Source organism: Mesoplodon densirostris, chromosome 10 (assembly GCF_025265405.1).
Source record: "Mesoplodon densirostris isolate mMesDen1 chromosome 10, mMesDen1 primary haplotype, whole genome shotgun sequence".
Lineage (NCBI taxonomy): Eukaryota > Metazoa > Chordata > Mammalia > Artiodactyla > Ziphiidae > Mesoplodon > Mesoplodon densirostris.
The window spans coordinates 3,953,161-3,980,700 of NC_082670.1; the positions used below are offsets into that span (position 1 = coordinate 3,953,161).

General features: G+C 45.1%; 1 protein-coding gene across 1 annotated transcript in view; it reads left to right on the forward strand.

The window, feature by feature from the left end:
• Nucleotides 1-592: 592 nt before the first annotated feature.
• CDYL (chromodomain Y like) overlaps nucleotides 593-27,540 on the forward strand; it is a 134,901-nt gene continuing 107,953 nt past the window's right edge. The window contains exon 1 of the mRNA XM_060109909.1: nucleotides 593-997. Within this exon, the coding sequence (XP_059965892.1) occupies nucleotides 974-997 (24 nt within the window). The 5' untranslated portion in view covers nucleotides 593-973. The remainder of the gene's footprint in view (nucleotides 998-27,540) is intronic.

A 27,540-nucleotide genomic window follows, 5' to 3' on the forward strand; every position in this document is an offset into this window, starting at 1 on the left:
GCGGCCGCGGGGGAGGTGGGCACGTGGTGCGGAGGGGGCTCCACCTGGCCACGCCGCCGGCTCTCCGCTGGCTGGCCCGGCCCGGACAAGCGACGCGGCGGGCGCGCGGGGGCGGGGGCTCCGCGCGCTCCGCAGGGAGGCTGCGCATCGCTGCCGTCGGGGCGGCGGGGTGCGGACGTGGGCCGGCGCGCCCCCGCGGCCCCCTGCCCAACGTCGGGCCCGCTGGTGCCTGCCCCTGCGCGCGTCGCCGTCCTCCGCCCTCCCGCCCCAGGCCCGGCCCCCACGTCGAGGCGGGCGCGCGGGCGGCGGCGCGGCGCGGCCGGACCTCCGGAGGGCACTGGGGCGAGCCTGGCCCCGCCCATAGCCCCGCCCCCGCCTCCCTCGGCCCCGCCCCCACACCAGGCTCCTCCCCTTCCTGCCGGCCGGCTCCTTGCGGCCGCCCGCCGCGCCCGGAGCGCGGCCCACCCGCTCCCCTCGGCTGCCCCGCCCTCCGGCCGCCCCGCCCCCCGCGCGGGCGGCCCGAAAACCCGGAGCGCGGGAGTGCGGCTCGGCCGGGCCGGGCGGCCGCACTGGGCATGCTCAGTAGCCGGGGCAGGTTTTTCGGTCGCAAGTAGGAAGCTTTTTGCACTACACCGGAGAGGGGGAGCCGCGGAGCCAGCGCGCTGCCGTGCACCGCCGCCGCGCCCGCTTCAGCCCGGCCCGGCCCCGCGGCGGCGCGATGAGCCCGAGCCCGAGCCGGCCCGCCGGGGAGTGAGCGCGGCGCGGAGGGCGCGTTGCGCAGCTGCTCCTGCGCACAACCCGGCCGGCGGCCCGCACCGGCAGGAGTGAGCGCCGGTCCGCGCCCGACCGGCGCCGGAGCCGAGCGGAGCAGGAAGCGCAGGCCACGCAGGGACCCAAGTGAAACAAAGTGTCGGCCGCCGGCTGCGCGGCGCCTCGCCGGCCCTGCCCCGCGCCCCCCGCTCCACCGCCCACCATGGCCTCCGAGGAGCTGTACGAGGTACCTCCCCTCCCCCCGGCCCGCCGCCCCGCCCGGCCCCCGCCCGACGGCCGGCCCGCCGCCCCCTCCCCCCCCCCGGCCGTAGTTTGCTGGACGGAAGCGCGTGCGCCCGGGCCCGGCGGTGGCATCCGAGTTGCGGGGCCGGGGGTCCCGGCCGCGGGGCAGGAGCGCTGACGCGAGCGACTTGCTCGGACGGAGCCAAAGTGCCCGCGGCGAGGCGGTGGGTGCGGAGCCCGCGGCGCCGCCGGGCGGGGTCCGTGGGCGGCGCGGGGGCGCTTTCCTGGCCGTTCGGCGGAGCGCTCTGGGGAGGGTTTGCCTCCGGTTTTGGGGGGGCGAGAGGAGGGGTGCAACTGTCTCCCGACTCTGCTGCTGGCCTGAGCGATGCACAACATCGCACCGAGAAGGCTAAGCGTTGACCACATGCTTTAATTAGGTTAGCATTGTGGCCGGAGCCAGGAAATTTAAATTTAACGCTGATACACCGTCATTCATTTGCGCCGCAGCGGTGCGAGTGAGAAGGGGCACCCTCGGAACTCTGAGTTGTGGGCGATCGGTCCGCCAGCTTCGATTTCAAGTGGTGCGGTTATCAGTTTGGGTCTTGAGGCACATTTTGTGCGCCTCGATGGAACTTCTTGACGTGTTGCGAAGTCGACTTCCTGGGAGTACAGAAGCTTGGAAGGCTCTGTGTTCTTTTGGACAAATGGTCCTTCTGTTGCGTATACGTATTTGTAAATAGGTCTTCGTAAGAGACTAAAACTTCTGCATACTCTTGATTTACCTCTTGGATGCGTTTAGGGACCTGGGTGTTTAGGGACTTAAGGAAGCGTCTGTAAAGAGTAGAGCCCCTTGGCCCCTGTGAACCCTTAATAAGGACCAGGTGAGCCTTCTGCGGCGTCTTCTCTTGTGGGTATGTTATCGCCGTTGGCACAGAATGGAGCTCTGTTGCCAACAGTGATAGCCTTCTAGCAACTTTTTGTTGCTTTTTTATAAAGCAAGTTTTTGTTGCTTTAAAAGCAAGTGTTCGCCAAAGTTCTCAGGAGGAGGCCGCCTTCTGGAGAATCAGTGGTAAGGTTGTTGGCCTCCCCTTACATTGTACGTGGTCAGTGTACCTTAGCTGGCACTGAAAATGTTCCATTCTGTTCAACCATTTCACACATTAGCTGTGCCCTACTGTATTCAAGATACTATCTTGGGTCATTTGGGTACTAAAGGGAAAAAAAACCTCCCTGTTCTCAAGAAGCTTCCCTTCTAAGAAGGAAAGTGTTGTGTTTGACAAAGGCCCAGAAGTAGAGGCTAAGGCACGCAGTTGGGAAAGTACATAGTGTGAGAGCATGAGGGATTTTGGTTTCTACATTAGATTATTTTTTGAGAGTTGAGGCTTGAGTATTCACTCGTCATTCATTTTTGTGATTATAAATACATAAGTCAGCTTGTTCCATTAGTGTGTGGGTGAGGGTAGCACCTTATACATAGGTTGTATCTCATGTGTAAAAAATTATTCTGAAAACAACACTTTTACCACCAGTGCATTATGAACTAAATTTAGTTCTTTCTTTGCTTACTGTATATCTTCAGGTTTTCCCTTCTCCCGGCAGCATCCATTTATAAGTCACATTTTGTACAAAGTTTGTGTTCATTCAATGTGTTATTGAATGCCTACCCTATGGAGGTTCCGTCGGGAGCTAGGGAGGGATGAGGGGCGGGAACGGTGCATGCCCTCAAAGAGCATCTGTTGGAAGAACTAAGTACATTGCAGAAAAATGACACACCTGCACAATTGAACTCTTGATTCTGAGTTTTCGTTTTGGGAAAAAGTTATTAGAGTTGAGATGACAGTAAACAGTGTGGTCAGTATATTTCAAGGTGAATTTTCTCACTTCTCCTTTACTTGTAGGCAACACTGTGACTATATGAGAATTGAAAGTTGATATTTGAAAGCTCTGCCTGGCGATTGAGAGCCTGGATTTGGAGTCAGAAAACCTAGTTACTGAAATCCACCCCTGTCTCCTTGAGCAAATTAACGTTGAAAGTGTCCTCATCTGTAAAATTGGGATCAAAGCTTACCTCATAGAGCTGTGAAGTTTAAATGAAAAAAACATGTAAAGCATACCTGCGGTTCCCAGAGAGAACACTCAGAAAGTGGTGGTTATTATTGTGTTCTACCTGATCTAACATGCCTCCTGGAGGCCTGGTTTTGCTTCTAAAGGTAGAGAATTGTACTGTTGTAATCAAGGCAGTATTATTTGAGAGGCAGAAATGATAGTAGTTGTTAAGTAAGCACTGCGTCTGACTGGCAGCTTGTCTGGGGGCGGGGGGGCGGTCAGGAGCACTAAGGTATGTTAGTAGCCAGGTCCTGGGGCATGAGTTGCCTGGTTTTGTCCAGTTATGCCTAAATCGAAGAAGTTTCATGTTTGGCCTCCAACTCCACAATTCCAGAGGGATATACTGGCAGAGGAGGAAGTTCAAAGTCTTGGTTTTTGAAGTAACTTGGCATGGTAAGAGCACGGGTCTGCCTTAACCCCGTGAACTTGGGCAAGTTACCTGACTGTGAAGCCTTTGTTTTCTCACCTAAAAAGAAGTGAGATCTCCAACACTTAGCATGGTTCCTGGTATGTGGTGATAGGTCCTTAGTAAATGTGTAAGTGCTTATTGTAACTGTGCCTTGTGAATAAAAAAATAAGGGAACAGAGCCTAGAGAAGATAGGATGGAGCATCAGCCTCCCCAAATTGGAAGAACTACTACTGTTCGTTGAAGGACAGAATTGATTTACCCCCTGCATCTCCAGCAGCTGGGATCAGGGAAGACAGGTTTTTTAAATTTACCCATGCTATGAACTTTCTGGTCTTCACAAAAAGACAAGCATCCTTTACATCAGGGGTCCACGAACTTTACGTAAAGGACCAGGTAGTTATTAATACTTGAGACCTTGCAGGCCAGGCAGTCTGTTACCACTGCTGAGCTTTGCTTTTGTTGCCCAGAAGCAGCCATCGGCCATGCCCTAGAGGAGCGAGCGCCGTGCTCCAGTAGAACTGTTTATGGGCGGTGAAATTCAAATTCCGTGTCACTTTTACATGTGATGAAATAGTCTTCCTCTTTAAAAAAAATCACTTAAAAATGTGAAAAACTGGGCTTCCCTGGTGGTGCAGTGGTTGAGAGTCCGCCTGCCGATGCAGGGGACGCGGGTTCATGCTCCGGTCCGGGAAGATCCCACATGCCGCGGAGCGGCTGGGCCCGTGAGCCATGACCGCTGAGCCTGCGCGTCCGGAGCCTGTGCTCCGCAGCGGGAGAGGCCACAACAGTGAGAGGCCCGCGTACTGCAAAAAAAACTAAAAAAAAAGTGAAAAACAGTCTTAGCCCATGGATTCTACAAAAACAGGCAGTAGTCTTGATTTGTCCTCCAGGGCTTAGTTTGCTAGCCTCTGCTTTAGATGATCGACTGTTCTGGAGCTGAGTTTTCTACTGGGGTTGGGTGTATGGAGGGTGGGACGTGGCATAGTTAAAGGCCTTCTAGCTCCAATCCTAGCTCTAGACTTAGAGCCAGACGTTGTGGATTCCACTCTTCCCTTCTATGTTGGGAAGGGAAGAGCTGTATGTCTTAAGTAATTGTCTCTTCTGAACTCTCTCATCTGTAAAATGGGAATGATAATCACTCCTTCAAAGAATTGTGAAGCCTGAATGACATTAGCATGTGAAAGCAGTTTAGAGTTGATAAAACGCTATAGCCAGGTGTTAAGTGGTTACGTTTACCCTATGAAACATCTTTATTTTCCATTCTTAAAGGAAAAGAAAAAACCACACCGCGCCCAAACCCTGAAACCAAACCTTTTTTCCTTTGATTATATTGATTATATCACCAAAGGAGAGAAAAGATCAAAAGGATCTTAATTTATCTAGTGGCCAAATAACCACCAGAAGAGTGAGTTCATGTGCTTTGAGAAAGGAATCTAATACAATGAAAGCGGCGTTCTTGTTTAGCTTAATCATTCCTTTTTCTCATCAGGTGTGGGCTTTTTCCCCCCTGAGAACGACTGTAATAGCTTAACTTAAAATTCAGGAGATCCCAGCCAGTGATCTTGTCTTGGCCTTCTGAGAAAACATTTATCCAACACATGCATGTTTCAGGCAATCAAAAATGGAAGTAAGCTCTTAAGAATGAAATTATACCTGGCTTATAAAACGTGTCTTCAAGTTGACTGGTTTGGAAGGATAATCAGGATTTGGGGGAAAGTTAAGTCTTTCGGATCCTTCTCCTTACTTTGGGATGAGATTGCACCTCTCCCGCGCACCGCAGGAATTTTAGTTGTAAGTCAGATCCGCACGTGTGGTCCAGATGCTAGTCACAAACATGAGGAGACCCCGTGAGTGTTGGTCAAGACGGACCAGCGTCTGCCGTGTGTGGTTGGCTGGCTTTTGAGATTGAGATCCCCCAAAATAAGAAAGCAGAAAGCGTTATTTGACTGCTGGGATTGATTGTGTGGTAATAGAGTCACGTGTGTGTGTGTGTGTAACATTAACACACTCTCTTAAATGTGAATTGCGGAGAATACTCCTGCCTGAGCAGGAGTGTGGAGACATCACCTGTGTTTTCCTTTGAATTTGCTTCCAGGTCCTGTGTACTCGAATAAGTTTTTCTCTTCTTGCTGTGATACCTAAGAATCATTTAATCTTTTCCTCGTGCTCTGTAATGATTTTAACCATTGAACGTATTTTCATGGTGCACTGGAAATACTTCATTCAGTTCTGAGTATTTGAGCTGCACTTAGACCGGTCGAGTTTCTGTGAATAAGGAGTCATCATTTGTATATTGTGTGTATCTGTAGGCACATAGCATCATTGCAGGTTCTGTTAAGATAGAATACATGCAGATTCTGGGGCCCAGACCATGAGCTTGTAGTTTTCAGTGTTTGGATGGAGACAGGGATCTCCGCTTCAGAAAGCTTCTTTCTGGAATGTGGGTGGAGTTAGGAGCCTCTGGATTGCACTGGTCTGTTTGCGACAACACTGAGGGGTCGGGATGTGCCTTTGAAGAAGTCAGGCTCCAGGTGGACCAGACAAGTCCTTTGTGGGCCCGTTGACCGTTGCCGGTGTTTATCTGAGTCATTCCAGGAAGGGAGCATTAAAAACACTCGGTAGTTAGGTATAGGGCTGTTTCTGGAATGTCTGTTTGCTGTCTTCACCGTATGGCGTACTTGTCCACCAGATTGTAAGATTGGTGCGTACAGTTTTTAAAACTAGGACCTTTTTTCTGGTCATTAATTTCTACAGTTCACATTTTTCGATAGTTGCATAATTGGTGAATTATTCAATACATTTTAATGAAAGAGTGAATTAAATGAATGACTTACTTCCAGTTTCCCCTCCCCCAAACATGACGCCCAGCGCTTAGTCCCTCACCCACATGTGTGGTTTTAATGCGAGGATGGGGGAACTTCCAACTGTACTGTTTCCCACACCAACTTAATTCTCTCCAGCTTTTTAAGCTGGTCAAGGCCTGGGAGGCCCGTGTTCTCTAGGGAGTCTGGGAAAAGTCTTCTGCTTTGGTGTGAAAATTTGTTCAAGTATTAAGAGTGTTTTTTGGGGGAAGAGGATAAGCAGCTTTCCTCTGTTTTTCGGGGAATCTATGACCCCCAAAGTATAAACTTGTTCTTGAGACCTTTGAGCCAAGACTTGGGTTTCACTACCCTTCATTGATGACTTTGACATTGTTTTTGCCAAACTCAGTTCTGCTTCAGCCAGAGCCTATGGTGAAACTGTGTTCAAACCTCGCTGATCGGGTTTGGAAGATGCATGGTAATTGTAGTCTTTAAGTGGCTATTCTTGAAATTTTACATACATAAAGCCTAAAGTTAATATTTTAGCTCCACTTCTGACAGTGCAAGGACTTGAGATACTTTAAATCTGATCCACCCCTGAATTTACATACTATTATTTTCCAGTGTTAATCATCATCCGTGCAAAAACCCTCGCAAAGTAGAGCATTATTGTTGCATACAGACAGTATTTCTTTAGCTTTGCCTATGTCTTTACCAGTTTCTTTGATCATCAGTCTTCTATCTCAGAACTTCCTTCTGGGATTCTTTTTTTTTTCCCCTTAAGTATATCCTTTAGAGATTTCTTTAGGGAGGGGTTGTTGGTGGAAAAGTCTCTAGTTTTTTGATTACCTGGAAATGCCTTTCTTTTGCCCTCATTTTTGAAAAATAGACTTGATTCCAAATAAAACTAGTTACTTGGTTATTTTTGTTCAGCATTTTGAAGCTATTATTCCGTTGTCCTCTGGCTTCCCCGTTATTCTTGAGGAGGCTGTCAGTGTGGAGGTCTGTCTTCTGTCTCTGGTGGCTTTGGGATCCTCTCTTTGACTTTGGTGTCCTCTAGTCCTGTTACAGTGTATCTCTGTGTGACTTTCTTTTTATTAATAATCTTGGTATACGTTGTGCTTCTCTTGTGGATTTGTGCCTTGCCAGTTGTAAAAGATTGTTGGCCATCTTACCATCAGATCCCGCTGTGCTTCTAAACTCTCCCTCGGGAATTCCAAGGAGGCACTTGTTAGATCTCCTCATCCTCACCCTCTTGTTGCCATTTCCTTGTTTTTGTTTTGTTTGCATTCTGGGTATTTCCTTGGATCTCACTTCTGATTCACTAATGAGCTGTGTCTAATCCACTCTTCAACTCATCCATTAAGTTTTTAATTTCAACACTTACATTTTTTTACTTCTAAATATTCTGGGTATCCCTGCCCCCAAGCTGTTAGTCTGTGGCTTGCTTTCTTCATCTTTGATGTTTGTCTGTTTTTATGATTGTCTCAGTCATTATGGTTGGATTGGAGGAGTTACTGGGGCATTTGGATATTTTCCTTGCTTCCTGCAAGCCCAATGAAGTGCTAAGAATTACATTTTATTGAAGATCTGTTATTTTGCAGTGACAGTGCCCTTTGGAACCTTGTTTGCTTTTTTTCCCAGAATCTGAAGAAACGTATTGAATTAGAATTTGTGGTATCTTGACTAGGGATCAAGGGCTTGAGCCGATGCTTGAGATTTACCTAAAGATACTGAGAATGCAAATAAAGTGTAAACTAGATTTCAAGGGAACTGTTTAGGAAAATGGATATAATAGTTACAACAAATGCTTCTGAAGCAAAATGTTCAACATCTTCGTTCTGCCCGCCCTGATATATAGGCGTATATATATATATATATATATATATATATATTTTTTTTTTTTTTTTTTTTTTTTTTTGCGGTACACGGGCCTCTCCCTGTTGTGGCCTCTCCCATTGCGGAGCACAGGCTCCAGACGCGCAGGCTCAGCGGCCACGGCTCACGGGCCCAGCCGCTCTGTGGCATGTGGGATCTTCCCGGACTGGGGCACGAGCCCGTGTCCCCTGCATCGGCAGGCGGACTCTCAACCACTGGGCCACCAGGGAAGCCCTATAGGCATATCTTGTCTAACTTTCCTTTGCCTGAGGTTGGCCTGTTCAGTTGGTCTGGACCAGTGAAGCCATAGTTGTTGGCCTAACTTGGTCCACACCTACACACCCCATCCCTCCTCTGTACCTTTGTGTTGCCATTTTTTCAGTACATGGTGGTTTCCCCAGCTTGCCAGCCTCAGTGTCAGTCCTCATTCAGGACCTCATCAGAGTTCACTGTTAGCAGGAATCCTTCCCTTCAAACTCCATGTGACTAATTTCCCCTTTGTTTTGTATTACAATAATTTGTACTTGCTTATTTATTACTTTTTCTAGGTATTAAATAATATGACGTATATTTTCTCCTGGAAAGGTTGGCTGCCTATTGTTTGGTTGATTGTAGTGCCTAATCTGAGGACGGGAATGTGGTGAGCAGTCAATGATTGCTGACTTTTAGCTGAAATACAAATATTATAGTGACTGGAGTTGCATTATTTGAAATTATACCATATATGTGAGAGTTGTGCATTTAGGTATCTTGTTTGAAAAGCCATATGGTGTTTTGGAGGAAAGTTATTTCTAAACTTGACACAAATAATTTGGAGGAAAATTGTGTTCCTGAAAAGAGTATTTGAACTGTTGGCCGCAGCATTTTTTACGTTTACCCACTGGTGAAAAGTGGGGTGGGGGGATGTCTAACAGTAGTGTTCTCTAGTTGGAAAAGTCAGCTCAGTATACTTAGGAAATGTCTTTACTCTTCGTCTCTCTCCATTTATAACAGTCTCTGCCATGTGACATCCTCAAGAGGTTGGTAGTTTCCAGTGTTTGTTGGATGAAGCCTCCCAGTGTTGGTTGCAGGTCGTGAATGTCTCTGGTTAAAATGTTAACATTTTTCATCAGTAGGTTACTGTTTAGGATTTCAGTGCATCCCAGAGTTGCAGGCAGAAGCATGTCTTATCTTAGCATGTAACTGATCTGGAAGCTTCAGCTGTTCAGAATATGTGAGAACCAAGACAGAAAAAGTCCTCTTGGCTGTAAAAAGTTGTCACACCCCATACGCACTGAACACTCTGGGTCTCTCTTGGAGACCGTTTGCCTATATTTTCGGCATGATGTGCTTCGAGTATGCGGCTTCCTTGGCTTGTTAGAAGCAGATATCTGGTAAGGGAAAGGGAGCAGCCGCAGGGAGGTGAGCTGACATTAGTAAGTTTGCTCGTGAGATGGCACCTCCAGGTCATGGATAATAGGGGCTCCTGAGTCCCCTCAAGCTTGTGAAGGCCATGTTTACAAAGTGGAAAACGGTATGTTGAGAAGAGCTATCAAAAATAATTTGTAAAAAGTTTTGGGATGTAAGTGGCAAAGCTCAGTTTAATTTTATGGTTTTCCAGAGTTTCCAGAGGAGAGAGAGCAAGTGGTGCTCATAGGGGGATGGAGGGGGGAGTGGGGGGGGGGTCACAGCCTGGCCCGTTTCTGAATCCTCCTGGTACCCTGAAACCTCTGTGGAGCTAACCGCGTCCTGCAGAGGATGATCTTTGGTTTGACACCAAGTGTTTTAAGAGTGACTACCAGCTAACACTTCTCCCTGAATCTTTGGGTCAGGTTGATGCTTCAGGAAGTTGGTGTCTTCGTACAATTCTTCATCCCCTGCTGGGTATGTCCCCGTCCCCCCGCCAGGTTAAGAGCAGGGACTTGCCCTGTTATCTTCCATGATGATGCTGGGTAAAGGAAGGATTAGGTGATTTGCTGAAATGTAAATGAGAATATTTGAATTGTGTTATTGATGAAAAATTTTAGAAAAACCTTGTTTCAGTCATTGTTTTTACCATTGAAGTTTAAAGAGATTTGTTTTCTAGCTGAAGGCGTCTCATTGCTGGGAGTTGAAGAGAAGGCGCAGGAGCTGTTTCTATCTCAGGTCTGCCGCCTGCTTCTCTGCTCAGCAGAGCGATGGTGCTGGTCCTTGGTCGGTCATGGGAGCACGTGGAGGGGCCTGTCTGCTTCACGCTCCTCCCAACCCACGGGCTGGGCCAGAGCCCCCTAGAAAACGTCCTGTCTTCTGGGCATCTCCATCCTTCATTCCTCTCTCCCTCCCGGATTTCCTGTCCCCACGTCCAGCTTGGTCCCTCCAACCTGATTTCCGTCCTCCACCAGGTGCCCTTTGAGCCGAGGCTTCTTCCTTCATCCCATTTGGTCTCTGGACCCGGCTTCTCTGCTGGCTTGTTGCTCTGCTCAAAGCTCTGGGAAGGAGCGTCCGGCTGCCCCGTTGGCCCACCTCGCCTTTCATCTGTACGCTTCAGAGGGAACGCCCCGGGCTGCCAGACACCTCCTACACCTGCGGTGGCGCTCAGCCGGCTCTCCAGCTCTCCGCCAGTGTAATGGGCCCCTGGCTTTGTCCTCTGACTTCCCTCCCTCATGCAGGTGTGCTTTTGAACTCAGAGCACCAGGTACAGGGCTATGTTGTGATCATTTTTAAGGAAGGAGAGGCGTGTGTGTAGTGGCAGGGGTGCTACCTAGAACAGGACGTGTATCGCTTCTTCCAGAAAAAGTCTCCAGAATTATTTTACGCGCCACCGTTCGGCACCACTAGCTTCAGCTCATAAATGAGCTTTCTGAGAACGTTTTGATTAAATTGACAGGCACAGATCGAAAAGTGTATTCCCAGGGGAAACAGTGCCTCCTAAGTAGGACCAGGTTGGCTCCGATTACAGATGATGAGGCTGTGATGATTTTGTAGAAGGAGCGAAAGATGGTGGAAACGAGATCTTGTTACTGTGTGCACGCGTGTGTGGGTGTGCGCACGCGTGTGTGGGTGTTGCGTGCGCGTTCACCTTGGCGGGAGGTTCCGCTGACCCAGGAACCGGGTCAAGATCAACAACAGAGAGACTGTGGTGGTGAGTGGGCAGCTTCACAGCAGTGCCCCCCCAGCTTTGTCCAGAGGATGACCTGGGAGAGAAAAAGGCCGGAACCACCTGTGGCCGGGTGGGGTGCGGGAAGGGCTGTTCCCACATCCAAGTGTCGCGGGCCCGACCCCACCTAAAGGAAAGCTAAGCCCTCGAGCCCTTTGCTTGGCTGATTTCTGCTGCAGTAGAGGGTCGTGTCTTGGAGTTTAGTTAACTTTTTAAGAAGCTTTCTCTAGAGTGGAGCTCCCCTCCGGGAAGCGTGCCCCCTGAGTGCTGGAGGAGGGACCCTGGAGAGAGTCAGGATGCTCGCGTGGCCCCGCAGGCAGCTGAGGGCTCTTGCTGCCCCCTGACTCGCATCTCATTCCCCAGCCTAGGGACTGGGGTGGGAACAGAACCGAGGTGGGAATTCCCATCCCTCCTGTGTTCGCTCCACCTTCCACCTCTCTGCAGTGTGACCATGTTTCTCTGGGATCCTGCCAGCCTACGGGGCACTGCTCCCATGCCCACCTGTGAGGACCAGTCTTGGGCAGGAGGGATCTGGCTGTGTCCTCCGCCCTCCTGGAGGAGCTGCCCAGTGCCGGGCACCATCGCCGGGCCACGTGAGGTCAGCTAGAGCCCTGGGTGCTCTCTGAAGCCGCATGGAGGCCCAGCGGAAGTGAAGGCTGCCTTCCCTTTTGCTGCAGGAGTAGCGAGGCATCACCCCTTGTCCGAAGCTCCTTTGGTTTTCAGTTAGGCTTCTCGCCTTAGTAGCATCCCGGGTTGGGGAAGATGCCGGGGCCACGCCTCCCCACAGGCTTTCTTGCTGGCCCAGCTCTGTGACCTGGCTGGCCTCAGGCACCTCTGAATCCCCGGGGGCAGGAACTCCAGAGATTCAAACTAAAGCACCTGCTGCCTAAGGAGAAAGGGTCTTGAGAGCTGCGTGCAGGGGCTTGTGGGCCTCTGAGGAGACGTGTGTATCACAGGCTTCCCGGCCCCGAAGATGGTTGTAGGGTTAATGATCAAAAAGTTTTGTTTGTTTTCTCTGTCTTGCATTTTCGTTCCTCTCTAGCTCTGGGTTGGGGAAGTGAGATGCTGTTGGTGTCTTTTCCACCTCGCACTCCTCTGCCACTCGTCTCATCCCACCCCCGCCACCTGTTTGATGCCCTCCGTCATATGATATGGAATTGACCTGTTCTCAGAAGTTTAATGGAAAAACCAAGCGAACAATAGAATCCTTCTGTCTTTCCAGAGCAAATCAACTTTCGATCTATAAACTAAGCTACTCTTGTATTCGTCCTCCCTCCCCTTTCCCTGTGGCTCGTTTGTCTTTGGTAGAAAATGGATTTCTCACCCCTGCTGAGCTTCATCATCAGTGTAGGACGGACACGTCATCCCCTCGGGTGTTGGCTTGTACATTATGTGTAAGACGTTAGTGATGATACAGAAGAGCAGCAAACATGTAGGAAGATTTACTCTCCTCCTGTTTTTGATTTATGTTAGCATGTATATTAGCAGGAGTTAGTAGGAGCTATTTAGTAAACGTTCTCAAGTGATTTATGAGTCTGTTCAACATGGCGTTAGAAAGATTTCCTGAGGCAAGTTTATGACCATACCTTTTAAACATGAAGATTGCTTAAACCTTAAAACAACCTTTTTAAGTTTTGAGGAGCAGTGAATAATGATGTGATAGTAGTGGATTTGAGTATATGTAGGGGACCTTTCACGCGCTTTATAAAGGGTTCTCAGAGTCCAGGAGGCATCACCTCGGTGGGTTAGGGTTAAAGCTAAGGTGTTCAAGATGCTCTTCTGTAAGACACACACTTAACACCTTAACCAGAGGAAAAGAAAAAGCAACCCCCTGATTGTTCTTGCTAGAGTTATAAGGGTTTCTTAAACTCTTTGTAGTGTAAGTTAACAGGTGATGGTAGTTCAGTCACAAAAGCAAGCAGGATCCTCATCTGCCTTTTCTTCCATGGTCTCCATCCTTGGGATCACTAAGCAGACATAGAGAAGATGTGACTAAAACAATGACATTTACTCACGTAGCTTGTGGGAGCTCACAGTAATTACCTGTAATTTTGAGGTAGCCTGTAGGTTTCCTGTGCACAGCAGCCTAGAAATCTTTTGTATGAACCTAAAAATGAGTGACTAATTATAGGGTAGAAAATGAATCAGCTTCGTATGAGATCAAGCAAATTTGCAAGGAGCCATGAACTTAATGCGTCAACACAGATAACAATTTTTGACTGTCACCAAAGACTTTAGGTTAAACAGGTGGCTATAATGAAGCACAAAACATTGATGAAAAGAGAAGAAAGATCAGAGATTCCATTTGTCAAAATTTTGTCCAAAAGAGATTTTGAAAGTTTCTACAAAGATGATGAATATAAATGATGATTTGACATTTACTATGATTTTTTTTCTTTAAGAAATAGAATAAACTAAAACACGTTTGGGGGCTTCCCTGGTGGCACAGTGGTTAAGCATCCGCCTGCCAGTGCAGGGGACATGGGTTCGAGCCCTGGTTCGGGAAGATCCCACATGCCGCGGAGCAACTAAGCCCGTGCACCACAACTACTGAGCCTGCGCTCTAGAGCCCGTGAGCCACAACTGCTGAGTCCGTGTGCCACAACTACTGAAGCCCGCACGCCTAGAGCCCGTGTTCTGCAACAAGAGAAGCCACTGCAATGAGAAGCCCGCGCACCGCAATGAAGAGTAGCCCCACGCTCGCCACAACTAGAGAAAGCCCGCGCGCAGCAATGAAAACCCAACGCAGCCAAAAATAAATAAATAAACAAAAACCAAAAATAAAACAAAAAAACATGTTTGGAGAATATATTAAAGGGAAAGACGTGTCCAGTACAAACATTAAAAGTCTGAGTTGCAGTAGCCAGCGTTACCATCCCAAAGAACCAAGGAAGCACCAGTGTCAAAGAAACCAGCCTGTTGTTTTGTCACCAGTAGCATCGTTCATCATATAACCGCTTTCTCAGGGCCAAGTAGATTTAGCAAGTAGAAAGTAGGAAGTTTGAGAATCAGTGAGATGCAGAGGGAGCAACCCCGAGGCCTGTTGATGGGCTCTTTATCAGGACACTTCATTGTGTTTGTGGGAAACCATATTTGATGTACACCATGTCATCAACTTAACTCACTAGACCGTATAGTTTTGAATTACCCCGGTTCATTACCAAATTCATTTTTGTGAACTTTTAGCACCATGGGGGATATTCAAAAGACTGTGCGTGGGCCTCCCTGGTGGCGCAAGTGGTTGGGAGTCCGCCTGCCGATGCAGGGGATACGGGTTCGTGCCCCGGTCTGGGAGGATCCCATATGCCGCGGAGCGGCTGGGCCCGTGAGCCATGGCCGCTGAGCCTGCGCGTCCGGAGCCTGTGCTCCGCAACGGGGGAGGCCACAACAGTGAGAGGCCCGCATACCGCAAAAAAAAAAAAAAAAAAAAAGACTGTGCGTGCAATCCTAAAAGAGGAGAAAGTTCTGAGAATGTTTTGTGTTTTCAGCAGCCTCTTTGAAGTAAAGAGTTTAGCCTTTTAAGGTCACTACTTGAACCAGCTGACATCCACTTGGCAGGCAGGTGCTTTGAATTTCATGGTCTCATCACCTTACTCGTGGTTTGTATGTAAAGGCCCTATATGCATGTTTATTGAGGAAAGAAGATGGAAGTCAAAAAAGAAAAAAAAAAGTCAAAAAAGAAAAAGAAGTCACGCACTGCTCTAGCACCCAGATTAACTACCACAAGCCAAGGCCCATCATTCGGGACAGCTTTGTGCATAGATACAGGTAGAAGAGTGCATTATACAGGTCACAGTTATTTCATGAAAATAGAATTATATCCATGCTGTTTAACAGAAGACACATAGAAGTTAACACTGAAGGAGTTGTGGAGTGTTCTATAAAAACCTTTTATTTATTGGTCCATTTTTCTTCTGCTTTTTTCTTGATTTGTTGGAGTTCTTTGTAATCGATGCTCCTCTTTTTTATTCATCTTGCAAATGTTTTCTCATCTGTGTTGTGTCCTCACTCTTCATTAAAGATTTTAAAATCTGTCACACAATTACATATTTCACCCACCAAATTAATGAAAATTTACCTTTTAATGCAGTCTTATTTTCCTCATTTTGTTTCTCGTTTAGGAAGTCCTTCCTACACCAAGATCATTATCTTCTATCTTTTCATCCAAACGTTTTGCTTCTAACGGTAGCAAAAGCCTGCCGTTTGTTTTCCTGGTGTGAAGTCGGGATCTGATTTGTTTTTCAACTGGATAATCTTCTGTCACCACTTATTGAACTAGTCGCGCTCTCCCCTTCCCGTTTGCCCCTCTGCCACACGTGAAGTTTTCATTTACGTGTGTGGGTCAGTTTCTTCTGCTCACCTGGTGTTTGTCTTTTCTTGGTCACACAGCACACTGTTGCCATCAGTATGGCTTTGTAATAATTGCCGTGCCAGGTATCTCGATCTTGTTCTCTTTTTCTGAAAGATGGCTCAGCTGTTCTTGGTGGTGCGTTCTTCCGCTTCCACGTTGGGCTTGGGTTGATGCTGTGTTGCATTCATGGGTTAGTCTGGGGCACAGGAGACGCAGCAGTGGAGCTGACGGATGAAAGTCCTGCCCAAGGAGCTTAGATTCTAGCGGGGGCGGCAGGCTCAGTGGGATACAGCTAGTGGCTTGGGGGTGGGTTAGTTTTATGTAAATTGTCAGAGAAAGCCTCATTGATAAGGTGACATCTGGGACTCGAAAGCAAAGGAATGCCCCCAGAGGTTGGCGTGTTCTTAGCGAGTTTGGGCAGCAGCAAGGAGGCTGGTGCCTCTGGAAGCAGAGAGGGATGGTACCTGAGGTCAGGGCGGTAGTGGGACCTAGGCAGGCCCTTTGTAGATGTGCTGAATACTCCGAGTTTTATTTTTACTGAGATGGAAAGCCATCGGAGGAGTGACATAATCAATTTAAAATTTTTAAAGGGTTGTGCTGGATGCTACATGGAGAACAAACCATGGCAGGCCTAGGAAGGAAGCTGGGAGATTGGTCAGGAGGCTGGCAGGATAACTCGGGCAGAAGATGTTGGTGTTCAAAACCCGGGTGGCGGGGTGATGGAGTCGTGAGGAGTGACTGCACTTGGGGTCTGTTTTGAAGGTGGGGCTGGGCAGGATTTATGCGTGGGTAGGATATTGGATGTGACGGAAGGAGAAGAATGGGATCAGCGGATTGTTCAGACAGGTGCGACCGCTTAGGGCTCGGCTTGGGTTTTTATCGCGGGGGAGGGCTGGGGGGGTGGATAAGTAGGAGTTGGGCTTTAGACGCGTTAAGTTCGAGATGCCTTTTGGACATCAGGTGGCGGTGTGGGCAGGCAGAGTCTACAAGTTTAGAGTTTAGGGCATATGCTCCGGCGGGAGATGTCTGTATGTGCTTGGTTTTTAAAGCCGGGGAAGGATGGAGTCATCCAGGGACTAAGTGTAGGTAGAGAAGAGATGTGAAGGTTCGATCGTGGGGACGTTCTCATATAGAACTTGAGACGAGATGAAGATGCAGTAAAAGAAGAGGCGTGGCCAGGAAAATAGGAGCAAGGGACAGTGGTGCGCTGGAAGCAGGAGACGAACATTTCAAGGAGGAAGTGACTCACTGTGTTCTGTGCTGTCGTGGGGACCTAGAATTGACCACTAGGTATGGCAGCAGCTGTTTGGGGGCGTCCAGGGGCTCCACCGGGCGTGGGCTCGTGACAGCATGGGAAAAGAGGAATTGGAGGTGATGACTGTAGGCAGTTCTCAGGACCGGTTTTTAGAAAAGGGAACCAGGAGGGCGAGGTAGGCTCCAGAGTTTGTTTGCTTTAAGATAGGGGAAATTACAGTATGTTGTGTGATGCTGCGAGAAAGCTAATAGGAAGGGGAAATTAATGAATCAGGAGAGAGAGGGAGGGAGGGCAGGAGCTCAAATGGGATCCTCTCCCCCTCTCCCCACCTTTTGGTTCTTCGGTATGTTTTGCTACTCACTTTTTTAAAGTTTTTCACAGTCTTTCTTAGATTTATTCCTAGAAACTATAGTTTCTTGTTCCTCTTGTTAGAGAGATCTCTTTAAAGTTATATTTTCTAACTAGTTAATACTTGTGCACAGGAAGGCTTTTATGCTTCACGTTTGTATCTAGCAACCTTGTCAAACTATCTTGGTTGAAAATTCATAGACTCTTTTGGGTTTATATGTAGATAACTATATCTTGTGCAAATAGGGGAGATTATATTTTTCTTCCTCTTCAAATTCGTACCTGTTACTTTATCACTTTGGCTGGGACCATTTGGTACGATGTTGAATATCAGTTACTAACAACAAGGATTTTTTTAAGAATTTTATTTTATTAATTTTTGGCTGCGTTAGGTCTTCATTGCTGTGTGCGGGCTTTCTCTAGTTGTGGCGAGCGGGGCTTCTCTTCGTTGCGGTGCACGGGCTTCTCATTGCGGTGGCTTCTCTTGTTGTGGAGCATGGACTCTAGGCGTGCGGGCTTCAGTAGTTGTGGCACACAGGATCAGTAGTTGTGGCTCGCGGGCTCTAGAGCGCAGGCTCACTAGTTGTGGCGCACGGGCTTAGCTGCTCCGCGTCATGTGGGATCTTCCCAGACCAGGGCTCGAACCCATGTCTCCTGCATTGGCAGGCGGGTTCTTAACCACTGCACCACCAGGGAAGCCCCCAAGCATTCTTATTTTATTTTTAATTCTGAAAGTTCTATAAAATTTTATTATTAAGTAAAAGAAAGCTGTAGATAGTTGCTAAGGTACTTCTGTTTAAAAAATTTTTATTTTTGGCTGTGCCACGCCTTAGTTGCGGCATGCAGGATCTAGTTCCCTGACCAGGGATTGAACCTGGGCCCCTGCATTGGGAGCGCAGAGTCTTACCCACTGGACCACCAGGGATGTCCTGCTAAGATACTGTTTTAAAGTTAAAATTCTGTTATTTCTGGTTAAAGTTCTCTTATTTCTAGCATGTGAGGAGTTCTTAATCCTGAATGGTTAACGAATTGTATGGGATGTGCTTTCTGCATTCATTAGAGATTGTCATTTTACCCCCCTTTAAATATTTTATTGTGTAGTATATTAATATATCATCTGATGTTAAGCCATCCTTGCATTTCTGGGATAAGCCCTACTCAGTCACAGTGTGTTATTACGTACATTGTTAAATTCTTTTCATAATCAGGCTTACAATAGTCACTTGAAAAGGTAACCAACTTAATATTTTTTCCTATTATGGAACAGTTGAAGAATCCCTGGATTTTCTGTGTTTTGATTTTCTGTTTCTGAAGGTTTTGTTTCACCTGCCTATAAAATCTTCTGGACTTCTGTTTCCTTTTAAGATAGGAGAGGAGCTCTTTGATTATTCATTAGAGAATTACCTTGTGTTTCTTTATCGATGTTTTCTATTTCTTAAGTCAATTATGGCCTAAAGTTTTTTATATTAGAGTATTTTAGGATATTTAAAAACCTGTACTGGATCTATGATTATATACCTTTAACATGCCTTTTGGTTTTTTGTGCCTTTTTCCTTACAGATATTTTATCTCATTTGATTCTTTGTAAGAATCAGTTTTTAATTTTACTGACTCTTTATATCTTTGCTTTCTACTTTATTTCTTGCTCTTTATTTCCTTTTGCCCTCTTGACGTTATCTGGTTCTTTCCCTAGCTTACTGAGTTGAATAGCTCATCTTGTTCTTTAATGAAGGCTGTAAAATTACCTTGTAAGTACAGCTTTAGCCACATCGTATACGTGCTTTTTTTTTTTTTTTTTTTTTTTGCGGTATGCGGGCCTCTCACTGCTGTGGCCTCCCCCGTTGCGGAGCACAGGCTCCGGACGCGCAGGCCCAGCGGCCATGGCTCACGGGCCCAGCCGCTCCGCGGCACATGGGATCCTCCCAGACCGGGGCACGAACCCGTATCCCCTGCATCGGCAGGCGGACTCTTAACCACTGCGCCACCAGGGAGGCCCCGTGCTTTATTTTTTAAATCTTCAGTATCTTTAGATTTTTCTTTGTTTATTAAAATAAATTCACTTATTTTTTTGTTTAGGATATTTATTCATATGTTTTAAAATCCAAAAAGTATTTAAAAAATTTACAGCCACAAGGATTTTGTCTTTTTGTTTTTGAGTAGTTTAACGTACTTAAATTTATATATTTTTAAGATGAAAATCTTTTTCTTTACTATGTATCTTCTAATTGAGTTACACCATGGCCAGAGAATGGTCTTTATGAAACCTTAATTCTGGAGGTTTCCTCTTGTGATCTTGTAAAAGGGTTTATTTTGGGATTTAGAGTTCATCTTTGTTGTTTATCCTTTTATTTATTTTTCAATTGTCTGTTGGTCTGAGAGATTTTTCTGTATGGATTGGGTATTTATTCTTTTGCTGGTTGGATGATATAGGTTCTTTGTCTGAGCTCGGGGTTGCCATTAATTTCTTTAGATTCTTCTTAACTATTTATCTGAATGATCAAATCATTCAGTGATTTCTTCTGAAATGTGACAGGGACGTATGTGTTGTTTACCTTTTGAGTATATCTACTCCCTGTGTCTTATGCTTATTGAGAATATTTCTATTCTTTTTAATGTACCAGAAATGGGATATGTATTTAATAGTTAATTAAGTTTTATATGTCTTCCTTGAGGACATAACAAGGACATAGCTCACTATTAATTCTTCACTGAAATCTCCAACCTCACCTCCACTAGGTCAAGATTATTTTCTAGTATTTGTTTTATCTTTCAGAAATAAACCAACAGTTTTTTTTTTAAGTCACAGGTTATTTAAATTTTCTAACTTTACATTTCACTTATCCCTTTCATTCTATGTGGGCTGACTTTTGCTCCTGAATTGCACCTTACTTTCTTTGCTTTTCTATTTTCTTTTTTGAGATATAATTTAGATACCATAGAATTCCTTTTTTTTTTTTTTTTTTTTTTTGTGTGTGTGTGGTACGCGGGCTTCTTACTGCTGTGGCCTCTCCCATTGCGGAGCACAGGCTCCGGACACGCAGGCTCCGCGGCCATGGCTCACGGGCCCAGCCGCTCCGTGGCATGTGGGATCTTCCTGGACTGGGGCACGAACCCATGTCTCCTGCATCGGCAGGCGGACTCTCAACCACTGTGCCACCAGGGAAGCCCTAGAATTCCTCTGTTTATTTTTATTTTTTATTTTTTAATTTTTTTTGCGGTGCGCGGGCCTCTCACTGTTGTGGCCTCTCCCGTTGCGGAGCACAGGCTCCGGACGCGCAGGCTCAGCGTCCGTGGCTCAGCCGCTCGGCGGCATGTGGGATCCTCCCAGACCGGGGCACGAACCCGTGTCGCCTGCATCGGCAGGCGGACTCTCAACCACCGTGCCACCAGGGAAGCCCTAGAATTCCTCTTTTTAAAGGATACAGTTCCGTGGTTTTTAGTATGTTTACAAAATTGTACTTTTACTGTTACCTAATTTCAGAACATTTCTGCACCTCAGAAAGAAACTCCTTTACCCATTGACTGTCAGTCGCCACCCCTGTAACCCTGCACCCCTGGCAAGCACTAAATCTACTTTCTCTATGAATTTGTCTATACTGCACATTTCATATAAATGGAATTATACAATATGTGGTCTTTGTGTCTGACTTCTTTTCTAATATGCTAATAATTTAGCATAATGTTTTCATGGATCATCCATGTTGTAGTGTGTCAGTACATTATTTCTTTTTATGGCTGAATAATATTCCATTTTGTGACTAGACCACATTTTGACTATTCACTGATTGATGGATATTTGAGTTGTTTCTACTTTGGTGTGTGTTATGAGTAATCCTGCAATGAACATTTATATAGAAGTGTTTATGTGCGCATATACTTTCAATTCTCTTGAGTATATATTTAGGAGTAGATTTTATTACAACTTTAAATGATTATTTTAGTAAGGATTTGAGATAGTAAATTCTTGATATTTATATGTCTAAAGGTAATCTTACTATTATATTGTCACTGTTAATGGCTTTTTAGCTGGGTGTAAATTTTATTGGTTGACAATTAAGATTTATTAGCTTTGCAGCTGATGAAAAAAATCTGCCCCTCTTTATAAGTCATCTGAGTTTCTGGTAGTTTAAGATTTCTTACCCTTGACAGTTCTGCAGTTTTACTACAGTGGGTCTAAGTGTGGATATGATATACTTTTTTTTTCTCTCTCTTTTTTTTCTCTTTCTTTTTTTTTTGCAGCACGCGGGCCTCTCACTGCTGTGGCCTCTCCCGCTGCGGAGCCCAGGCTCCAGATGCGCAGGCTCAGCGGCCATGGCTCACGGGCCCAGCCGCTCCGTGGCACGCGGGATCCTCCTGGACCAGGGCACGAACCCGCGTCCCCTGCATCGGCAGGCGGACTCTCAACCACTGCGCCACCAGGGGAGCCCATGATATACTTTTGATCTGAGGATGTTTGGTCCTTTTAACATAGCTATGTTAATACCTTGAGGAATTGTTGTCTCTGTGTTCATAAGGTAAATGGGTCTATAATTTTCTCTCCTGTTTCCTGTCAAGAGTTATGCTGTTCTCATAAGAGGAGTTAGGAAGCATTCCCTTCTCTTACTTTTTGAAATTGGTTTTGATTCCTTCATGAATGTTTACTAGAATTTATCAGTGAAGCCATCTGGTACTGAAATTTTCTTCTGTTGAGTTAGGTTATGAATTCACTACTTTAATGGATATGAAGTTATTCAGAATTGGTATTTCTTCTTGAGTTTTGGTGTTGTGTCTTTAAAGGAATTTACTTTAAAGTGTTGGATTCATTGGCAGATAATTGTTTCTCTATTACTCATCTCATTTTGGTTTAACTTACTTTTATTTTTAGCTTTATAAGGTGGAAGTTTAGGTCATTGGTTTAAGAGTTTTCTTGCTTTCTAATAAGAACATTTAATGCTACAAATTTCCTTCAAGCCCTTCTTTAGTATATCCTGCAAAATTTGATATGCTTTCATTTTAATCTAGTTCAAAATATTTTCTAATTTCCCTTGTGATTTCTTTGACCCATGGGTTGTTTAGAATTAGGTTGTTTAATTTTCAGATATTTTAGGTTTCACTAGATGTTTTAATTTTGATCTTTAAATTCCATTGTAGTCAAAACATTTTCTGTAGATTTATTTTTTTTGGAATCTATTTAGACTTGTTTTGTGGCACAGTATTTGATCCATCTTGGTGAATGTTCTCTGTGCACTTAAAAAGGTTATATAATTCTTCAGTTATCAGTGGAATGTTTCATAAATATCAGCTAAATTAGGGTTAATGCTGTTATTTGGGTCTCCTATATTTGTACTATTTTTTAAAATCTGGTTTTACCGATTATTGAGGGGTATGTTAGGATCTCCGACTATGAACATGCATTTCTCTCTCTTCTGTTTTTGTTTCACACATTTTGATGCTCTGTTACTACGTGTGTGTGTATTTATTATATTGGTATAAGTATACCAATATAGTGTTCTGTTGATCTTTTAAAATCATTGTGAAATGTCCCTTTTTGTCTGTAATAATACTTCTTGAAGTCTATTTTGTTTTATATTAATATATCCATTCCAGCCTTGGTATGTATTTATTCAGCCTTTTAGTTTGTTTCTGTTTTTATAAAGTGCTGCTTTTGAAACTAGAATGTAGTTGGTTCTTGCTTAAAAAAAAAAATTACCCATCTTTGCCTTTTGATTAGAACGTTTAGTCCATTTACAGTTAAAGTAATTATTGGTATGGTTGTACTTTAGGTCTACCATTTTGCAGTTTTTTAGGAAGAGATTTTTGTTTGTCTTTATTCTTCCTTTTTTTCGTTTTCATGTTAGTCAAAGTTTAAAATTCTCACTTTAATTTTGCTGTTGGTTTTCTAGCTATATTTCTTTGCTTTTTGGGGGGCGGGGGGAGGGCAGTTGCTCTCTAGGGATTACAAGATGCATTTTAGCTTTATCCCAATCTACTTAGCATTGGTATTGAATCACCTCAGGTAAAACCCAGAATTTATTCAATAGTATATTTCAGTTTCCCGCCTCTTGCCTTTAGTAGTATTGTCATACGTATTTCATCTAAATAGTTTGTTCTGTAGTATATTTTCATTTCTCTCTCTTATTTTCAGTATTACATTGATTACATTGATATACCTTGTAAACTCATCAGTAGTGTTGTAATTTTTGCTTTAAGCTGTCATCTTTTATAATGGCTAAGAAATTATATATTACATATATAGTCATCCCTTAGTATCCACATGGGATTGGTTGCAGGACCCCCTGTGGATACCAAAATCTTCACATGCTCAAGTTTCTCATATAAAATGGTGTAGTACTTGCATATAACTTGTGCAGATCCTCTTTAAATCATCTCTTAGATGACATATCTAATACAGTGTAAATGCTATGTAAATGGTGGCCAGTGTGTGGCAAATTCAAGTTTTGCCTTTTGGAACTTTCTGGAAATTTTTTTCCCTGAATATTTTCAATCCACTATTGGTCGAATCCATGAATGTGGAACCCGTGAATACAGAGGACCTACTGTACCCACATGATGACTGTTTCTGGCTTTATTTCTTCCTGTAAACTTAAGTTGCTATGTAGTGTGATTTCCATTCAGACTCAAGAACTCTCTTTAGCATTTTCTGTAGTCAGATCCGCTGGTGATAAATGGTTTTCCATTTGAAAATGTCCTCATTTCACCCTCAATTTTAAAGAATAGTTTTGCTGGATACTAGAATTCTTGGTTGACAGGGTTTTTGTTTTGTTTTGTTTTCCTTCTTCAGCAATTTGAATATTTGGTCCCAGTGTCTTCAGACTTCCATAGTTTCTTAACGAGAAGTCAGTTTATGTTCTTATCATTATTGTTTTTGTTTTCCTGTGTGTAATACATCATTTTTCTTTGGCTGATTTCAAGATTTTATCTTTGGCTTTTAGCAGTATGACTAAGATGTGCCTTAGTCGTTTTATTTGTTTTTATTCTGCTTAAGGTATGTTGAGCATTGGGGGATTTTTCAGATGTTGTGTCTTCAGAAAATTTTTTACTTCCTCTTCTGGGATTCCAGTTAGTGTGCTGCTTCCTGTTGTCACATCTTTGAAAATGCTATTCATCTTTCGACCATCTCTTTTTCTTTCTTTTTTTCAGATTCTTCTATATTCAAGTTCATTACAGCTGTTAGAAGAAAGCATCAATTTGTTGTTTAGCTAATCTACTGAGTTCATTTTACTGATTGTTCATTTGTTTCTCTGTTGACATTGCTGTACTTGTTTACTCACTGGTATCATATTTTCTTTCAACCCTTTGAGCATATTTTCCAAATTCGTGGAACTGTTTGTTGGCTGCTTTGAAGTCTCTTAAATCCAACATCCGGGCTCATCTGGAGTCAGCTTCTGTTGACTGTCTTCTTACTTGCATATGGATCAGACTTTACTGTGGTTTTGCTTGTCTAGTTGAAAACTGGACATGTTGTAATGACCCTGGACTCTTGTGTTCTTCTGAGGATTATTGGGGTTTTATTGTAGCAGACAGTTAAATGCTTAGAGTCAAACTATAAATTTCATTTTTGCTGTGATAGGTGTCTGCTTATATATATTTGCTCTGTTCTTTTGTCTTTCCACGGATGTTTCATTACTCTGGCGCCCTGTGCCTGTAAGATTTGGAAGTTGGCCAGGCGTCTCAGTAGAAATGGACTTTCTCTCCCCCTGTTCTTGTCTCTTCTGAGGATTTCTCTGGGTTCTAGCTGATCTGCCAGCTTTGGGCTTTTTACTCTGACGTTTAGAGCCTTCTGCATCCCTGGCTGAGCACAGCTGGGAAAGGGCATCACATTCATAAATTTGGCTCCATGTTCCTCTTTCAAAAGATTTCTCACTGACTGCCTTTTCCCCAGGCCGCTGGTGGTTTCCTTGGAGCATATGTGGTTCAGCTGTCAGCCAGGGGTGTCAGCATTTTATGCCTGAATTTGAGCGTCGCTTCTTCTACAGTTCTGGTGCTGTCTGAAAACTCTAAATTTCTGGTTGCTTCCCCAACTCTGAACTCTGATACCCGACACCTTTAGCTGGTAAGGCTCTGGTTTTTCCAGCCACCAATTTTGCAGCCATAGCTTTGGGGGTTGAGCAGTGCCCTCAAGCCAGGAAGCAGTTCTTACACCTTAGGGTTGTAGTTTTTGAGATTTAACCCTTTCCCTGGCTTTTGTAAGTGCTGTGTTTAGGTCGTTTATTTTTTTTCAATTCATTTTTCATAAATGTTATCTGTGTGTTCTCGTGACCCCTTCAGTCTTCCTGCCATTACAGAGAATTGACTCTTGGTTTGTTTTGAAGTATTAGGGAACAGCTTATCTGTTTCAAGAGCATGTCTTCCTGTGTGCTTTCCTTGCTTGTAGGATCATCGTATTCATCATTCTTTTTTTTTTTTTTTTTTTGCTTGCAATATGTTTGTATGAGATTCAACCACCATCCTTTTTCTGTTGTTCATTTTTATTTGAAATTAGTCTCTGTTCATTAGGAAGGGGGACGGGTCAGGAGAGGTTTTCTCAAGGCACAGCTCCAGAGCTCCCTCTTCTGTCGTATTTGATACATGGCCTTGTCTTTCGTGGCTCTGTCCTGCCATCCTTACCCTTCAGCTTTCACCTGGCTGAAAGCTCCTCTGTCCATTGCCCCAGCTGTCCTCTCCTGCTCAATTTTTAGTCTACTTCCAGCATCGGAGCTTTGCCTGGTTGGTCTCAAGAACTCTTTTTTTTTTTTAAGGGCTTCAAATGCTTGGCTATCTATCTATCTATCTATTTATTCATTCATTCATTCATGCTGTGTTGGGTCTTCGTTTCTGTGCGAGGACTTTCTCTAGTTGTGGCAAGCGGGGGCCACTCTTGATCGCGGTGCGCGGGCCTCTCACTATCGCGGCCTCTCTTGTTGCGGAGCACAGGCTCCAGACGCGCAGGCTCAGTAGTTGTGGCTCACGGGCCCAGTTGCGCCGCGGCATGTGGGATCTTCCCAGACCAGGGCTCGAACCCGTGTCCCCTGCATTAGCAGGCAGATTCTCAACCACTGCGCAACCAGGGAAGCCCGGTCTCAAGAACTCTTAAGGCCTAGACAGCTCCAGACCCCTGAGACCCGACTCTGGACTCCGTGCTCACTTGTGGATCGAGTGTGCAGGGGTTCCTGCTGCTTCTGGCTGCTGCTCTCGTGGGCCTGCTCTGTTCTCTAGTGGGACCTGCCGATGGTGTTGGCGTTCTCCTGCTTCTATTCGTCATATGCCCTGTGGCTTCCCTCCTGCACGGATCCTGGTACATCTGAGTCTTGTGGCTTTTGGTGATTTTTCCTGTGGTTTGGGGTTCCTTGGCTCTTACTGAAGATTCTGATATTTTTAGGGCACTGGGGAAGTTGACAGCCTCCTGCTGTCCCTGTGCTCCCTTAGTTCCTCCGGTCTTGAGAGAAGGCAGGGCCTTTATTCTGCTTCTAAGGCTGGAATGTGGGTGAGGATTCTCTCCCATTCTCTCACCAGCTCCCGCCTACAACCAAGATCGGTGAAGACAGAAGCGTTTCCTTACCCTGTTCCCTGGTCACTCCTCTGCTTGAGAGTGAAGCCTGGCATCTCGTCTGTACGTGTGGGTCTCTGTCCTCACGTCCCACCTCACGGGCTTTGTCTCCTGACCTTGAGATCACCAGGCATCAGTAGGGTGCCTGGCTTCAGATTTTGCTTATCTTGCTTCATTGTTGGAGTTTCATCTTTATATTCTTAAAGATTTTCCTACTTGCCCGCTCGTGAGTGATGCATTTTAAAAAGTATTTTTAAAATATCTAAACTCAGCTTTGTGTTTCTATGTTTATTGTACTAGAAGGACTTGTTAGGGTATTTTGTCCACCATACTGGTGAAAATGAAAATTTTATTTCTTTTTCTTGAAACTTGTCTCTTTTTCCATGACTTGTCTTTCTTGTTGCTTAGCATGCTTTCTTTGCTCTCTTAACCTTTTTGATTTTTGAAATACCTTTTGTTCTCTGTGCAAATTAACCCTTAAGAAGAGTAGTAATTAGACGTAATGATTGGATTATATTTTTTAGTTCATCACTTAAATAAAAACACAAAATCAGAAAATTCTGTAGAACTATTGGCCCATTTAGTATAAATATTTGTAGCATTTCTGTACCTTTATCTTGTGTGTTCCAGGTTACTCTCCATTCTTGTACTTTTTCTACTTTTTTCCCCTTGTTTCCTCTTCATTCTACAGTTAGTTTCTGCACATCTGACACAGTTTTGCGCATTGAGTTTAGTTACATTTGTTTTGAATTCGATA